Source organism: Acanthochromis polyacanthus, chromosome 1, assembly GCF_021347895.1.
Source record: "Acanthochromis polyacanthus isolate Apoly-LR-REF ecotype Palm Island chromosome 1, KAUST_Apoly_ChrSc, whole genome shotgun sequence".
NCBI classification, from domain to species: domain Eukaryota; kingdom Metazoa; phylum Chordata; class Actinopteri; family Pomacentridae; genus Acanthochromis; species Acanthochromis polyacanthus.
In genome coordinates, this window is record NC_067113.1 from 26064281 (window position 1) to 26070280 (window position 6000).

At 37.6% G+C, this 6000-nt stretch overlaps 1 protein-coding gene across 1 annotated transcript in view; it reads left to right on the plus strand.

Moving 5' to 3' along the window:
- pld1a (phospholipase D1a) overlaps positions 1 to 4623 on the plus strand; it is a 39897-nt gene extending 35274 nt beyond the window's left edge. The window contains exons 25-26 of the mRNA XM_022223069.2: positions 602 to 719; positions 2185 to 4623. Of these exons, the coding sequence (XP_022078761.2) occupies positions 602 to 719; positions 2185 to 2409 (343 nt within the window). The 3' untranslated portion in view covers positions 2410 to 4623. The remainder of the gene's footprint in view (positions 1 to 601; positions 720 to 2184) is intronic.
- Positions 4624 to 6000: the final 1377 nt, after the last annotated feature.

Below are 6000 nucleotides of genomic sequence, written 5' to 3' on the forward strand. Positions count from 1 at the left end.
TAATAAATGGACAGGGTTTGTCTTGTCATCCTAAGGACTAAATGTACATGAAAAAAACAAGAAATTGTAAAAACATACTCTCAATATGTCTCCTGTCTCCACAAAATGATGTTATGTACAACTAATTTATCTTTGCAATGTATTTTATTGATTCACTTCATTGGTTCAACCACTCATATGTTAGATGAACTAGCCACCTTTGCAACCCAGAAAATGGAGGTGATATATCAAAAATGTCTTGCATAGAAAACCGTGACATTTTTCCTGACTCGAACCAAGCAATTTTAGTGTCTAACCTTAACCGAGCTTTTGATGTTGACTATGGTTGCTGAACATAAACCCTGGTATTCTGGGTGAAATTCAGTCCTACAACAACCTCCTATCACTGAGTTTGCAGTTCTTTCAAACTAACCCACCGGTCTTGTTGTAACAGGGCTTAAATTGCACTTGTATAAAAGCGAAATTCAGAACAGTTCCCCTCAACACATAACTGAGTTGTATATGAACATAATTTTCTGGAGTCATAGTTGATATGTGAAGAGTTACCTACTCAATCTTTTGTTCCTTTTCTCTATTATCAATCTTCTCTCTGTCCACACAGGACTATCCTTGGAGGCCACACTGACACTACCATCGACCTTTCTGATCCCATCAGTGATCGTTTCTACAAGGAGGTTTGGATGACTACAGCTGGCCGCAACGCTACCATTTATGAGAAGGTAGAGTGGTGACGATGATACACATGGTGAAACAAAAAAGCATTCATTTGGTTTAGAAATAAGCACATGTGGTAGATCATAGTAAAGTATTTTGTTGATGCCGGATGAAATTCATAGAAGTCTGTTTTGTATATGCGAACTGAAACATACATTTATTTAAGAAGTCAGCTGGTGAATTAGTGAACTCAACAAGGTGAGTGGTACAGGACTGAACTGTGATTTATGTTTTCATACAGACTCAAACACTGTAATTTCCTCCTCTGCTTTGAAGTGCAAGTGGACTAAAAGATGATATTTGGGTCATTCCATCTCAAAAAATCTAACTTCTGCTCGAATATCTTTGATTCCCCTGAAAATTTTATATCATAAAAAATAGATACTTTCAAAGATATTTGTAAAATTTATATATCAAATATTTTCCAAGACATTGGCGCACTTTATAACTTTTTTTTTTTTGCACATTTGACAGGCAGCTTCGGAAAATATCAATGCTTGACTTCTGCGTGATCAGTTTTTTCCAAAGATGGAATTTTTCATGATTTCTTTCATTTATTTTCATATTCCACAGCCTCAAACTGAAATACATGAACAAAAATCTCAGTGTAAATTTTCATGGATGCCATTTACAAATAGTTTCGGATAGCAAAGTTACAAGCAAGTCAGATGGCTGAACAGAAGCACTTTGAGAGTTTTCTTATAATAACCACAAAGAAGCCTATTTCCATTAAATAATAACACTCCTCACTGCTATACTGGCAGAGGATTTGTCTGGGTCTGAGATTGTCTTACCTTAATCTAAAGGATTCATCCTCTGTCAAGTTACCACTTAGTCACAGCTCAGACTAAAGCTTTGAGTGGAAACTCTAAGTTTAAGCTAAATCTACCAAAGCTGCTGGGATGCATCATCAGGGAACCACAACTGTTCGTGCTAAGTTTCATAATAACATCCCATCCAATACCTGATGAGCTTGTTCACTCCCACATACTGTGATGGACCAGTTGTGATTTTGTGACTTGCTCGATCAAAATGCTGTTTCATTGCAACAGTGTCATATTAGAGATATGAAATAAAGCCGGTGGAGTTCTGAATTCTTAATTTATCACTATCACACAGTGGGGAAGTGGTTCTGAAAGAAATAAAAGTAGAAAATATTTAAGTCATACAAAGAAAAGCAGAAGTTACTGTTTCAGTGGACACATATAGCTTCTAATAATATCCAACATTAGGGTTTCTGGACTCAGTTATCCTGTATTGTGTAGTTATATGTTCCGTATTTTGTGCAAAAGCTGTAGTATCTGACTAGAAAGTGCCACTGACTTAAGCAGGTCTACCAGAACACAACATGCAGAAAATGACAGGGTCAGTGGTTGCATTTTTAGCAAACTGATTGCCTAACATCTCAAGACAGTGACAGATAAATGTCAGGCTTCAGTTAATACAGGTTTTCTGTGTGTTTCTCTGCAGGTGTTCCGTTGCCTTCCTTCGTCTCTAGTGAGAAACATGTCAGAGCTGGAGCAGTACCAGTCCAAGCCAGGTTTGGCCCAGACCGACCTGAGCCGGGCTCAGGAGGAGCTGCGCAAGATCCGCGGTTTCCTCGTCCAGTTTCCTCTGGACTTCCTGTCTGAGCACAACCTCATGCCCTCCGTTGGAACAAAGGAGGCCATGGTCCCAACAGAGATCTGGACATAAAGGATGGGAACCCACCACTCATGTGGAATAAACAAATAAATGTTTTCCTGGAGCATCATAAATGACGCCCCTGGATTGTGATCGTCATTGAATGTTTAATATGGGAGCTGCAAGAGATCACACTTGATTAATAGAATCCAGAGACGAGAGACCGATTTGTGATTCTCTTTCTTGTTGATGTGACTGCTGGGCATTGACAAATCTCTCAAATCTGTTCCTACTGAACAACACTAATCAGTAGTTACAGCTTGTTAGGTTGAAGCTTTTGGATGTACAGTATGAAGAACTCAAAGACAACGATTATGACTGCATTGGGAAATGAATGAAATAGGGAAAAAACAGGCAGATAAACTTTCAAATTTGGGAATCAGTTTCAACTCTGGATGCTTAAACGTTTGGACTGTGGAAAAAAGCTCATTGGGACAGCAAGGATTTTTAAGGGACCAGGATGAGGATGAAGAAAAAGTTTTGACGAAGCTAACAAATATTCAGCTCTTTGTTGAAGATATCGCAAAAATATATAATTAGAGACGGTGACGCATGCGATTTACTGAGTTTGTGACGTACACTCGTGAGGTGCATTAGTGCTATGTACGCTGTTTCTGAGCTCACGGAGGATCTGTTGAGCCTGTGCTGCTTTTGACAAATTCTTTAGAGCACAGATGTATCTTGAAGATTTTTTTTCGTACAAGAAATCAAAGAGAGACAATTTCACTGGGTTAACAGCGGTGCATGATTTACTAACTCTGCTCAAATGTTACTAACACGATTGCCACCATGCATGTACAAATCACACCTCTGGGGGGGAAGGAACATTTTTCTTGTTGAAGGTGTTTTGTGATGGATTTTGTCATCTGAAGATTCTGCAAAGCTGCAATCAAAGTGAATCAAAGAACTGCGTTAAGCTAATACAGGTATCAAACCGAATTCAATGGCATTTGTTCTGCTTTTTTTATATTATGGATAAGAGTGTCAGATCAAAACGGTTTAGTCAGTGACTGGATGAGACAATCGGACTGTATGATCAATGAAGCCATTTCCTTTTTGCTCAGCAGATGGTGCTAGCTTCCTAAAAATACAGTCTGTATTCAGTAGTTGAACAGCTAGAGGGAAGATTTGTAAAGATCTCTTGAGTGTTTTTCTCAGTCTTATAGCAAATGGCTTTAGATTAAAAAGGTTTTGAAGCAAGATAAATACAATATTTTCCATCAAACTTGCAGCTTCTTTCCACTTTCCAAGCAGTTCCAGGTGTTTTCTTGAGAGAACTTTTTACCCACATCGACCTTAGCATTTCAAGCATTTCATTATTTGTACTATAACACAGCCTGTATCAGCCAAGCAGTAATCCAGCTCCTCTACGGACACTTATATGTGACCCATGAGGCGGTAGACTCATTTTGTAGATATGAATATGAAGACACATGCTGCCTGATTTTGTTTTAATTTTTAATTTTTGTCACACTATCTTGTTTGAACACCAACCTCCCCCAAATGTGAAGAGAAAGAACCGCTTCTGCTCAGTTATTGCCATAAAACATAAGGTGCTACGGCATACAGATGGTTAAAGATTCCCATTGAAGTTCTATAAAAATAACAGAAACTTTAAAGCTGCCAGAAGGCATCCTGTAAATCAACACCGTCAATCACTTCATTTGGCAGAGATCCTCAGTTTCCCCACCAGTGAACTCTTTTATGTGCATCTTACATAACATACCAGACAGGTGAATCACTGGTGTTCATATGACAGACACAGACAATGACTGTGTTTCATATGATCTGATCATGAAATATTGATTTCTTGAATGGGACCAGGAAATTGGCAAATGTTCATTGAAGTTGCAAAGCTCGGAAAGACTCTATTCTTTGTTTTTACAAAGACAAACACTTGTGTTCCTCACATTTATATTGATTCGGACACTATTGTCTGTAACGTTTACCCTTTGCTGTATTTGTCAGTGCATTATTTATGGGATATGAAGCATTTAACATTCTTTAAAATGTTTATTTTTTTTAAATGTATCGCATGGTTGTGTGGATGGTTGTAATTAAACCTCTGTTTTCTTTTTGTCATAACCACCATGCGACCATCTTTTCTGTCAACTCTTTTGCTTTCACTCTGTTTATGTACAATACCTTTTTTTTTTGTACAGCTGAAAGTATGTTCATTCAAGACATTGTAATTTAAATGGCTAACAAATAAAATTATCTTTGGAATTTTTGTTCCCTTCATCCTGTGAAAATAAAAAGCATTATAATTTTAGAAAAATGTGCAATTGGAGGTAGCTAAGTCACGTTAAATGATCATGTCTGCTTTTGAGACTGCGTGGCAGTGGCAGCTGTGAGAAGCACTACAGGATAAAGCAGGCAGAGCTTATAAATTAATTTTACATTTTTGATCACTTTCATATTTGCTTTACATTTCAATACAAGCCCAACAACAAATACAAAGATTTGGCTGCGTGTAGAACAAAGAACTTGTTTGCCTTGTTAGCCAAGTCACTGCTCCAGTTTAGTCATATGATGACGCACGTCAGTTCTCTTATTTTGTAAGCAACAAAAGTGATATTATGTATACTGACAGTCAATAGAAACTTTGAGGTAGAAATGTACGCAGAATTCTACTTGTAGGGGGGTTGTAATTATTCATTGTGGATTTACTGATGATCTAGTGCCCTGGTAGTTGAGATAATGATGAGTTGTCATTTTGTCATGATTCATTGCACATGGGTTGGTCACTTTGCAAAAGTGAACCAAATACACATCAAGCAATACTCAGTGGGTATCTGCACAATTTGAGAATGGGTTTTGAAGGCCTATATAAAGGCCCAAAAAAGGCCACCATTGTTAGTCCAGTGAACGGCATCATGTCACGTCTATCACATGAACAACGTCTCCGGGCACTGGGTATGGTGGAGGCCGGTTTGAGCTACAGTGATGTAGCCAGGCGTATGGGCTGTTCCCAACCCACAATCAGAAGCCTGGTCCAAAGCATGCGCCGACGGATTGCTGCCTGCATCGAAGCAAATGGAGGCCGTACTCGGTATTGACTGTTGTGACTTTGTGTTTGGCAGGTGCCGTTTTCTTTTGTGAAATTCTTTATTTTGAAATCATTCTTGAAACTTTAGATTTTTGTTTCTGTATGCCAATATGCTAAACAAATGATTCATACGAAGAAAATCCAGTTTCGGGCTTCAAAATAAAAATTATGTTGAAAAATATGGTCTCAAAGATTTTAATGGCTGTCAGTGTGCATGCAATTTAGACAAATTCAATCATTTTAGCTAAATTTCATCTATAATAATGTTTTTTTGCTAAAAGTAGCATCTTATCTTTTGTTTAGGTTAACAAAGAGCTGCAAATTACTACAAGTAGTTTATATTTTTGAATTGTGGATTTTTCGTCTCGGTGTTGGAAGAATTTTTGACTTGTTGAATGTAATCAGTGTAAAAGTCTCAAATGGAAAAGCAACTAATATACCAAATGTACTGTGGAAATCTTCAATACAACTGGCAAAGACTATACCTGGACAGAGTGATTTATAATGCAGCTTTTGCTTTCATAAACTAAACATAAAATGTAAATTCACCATAA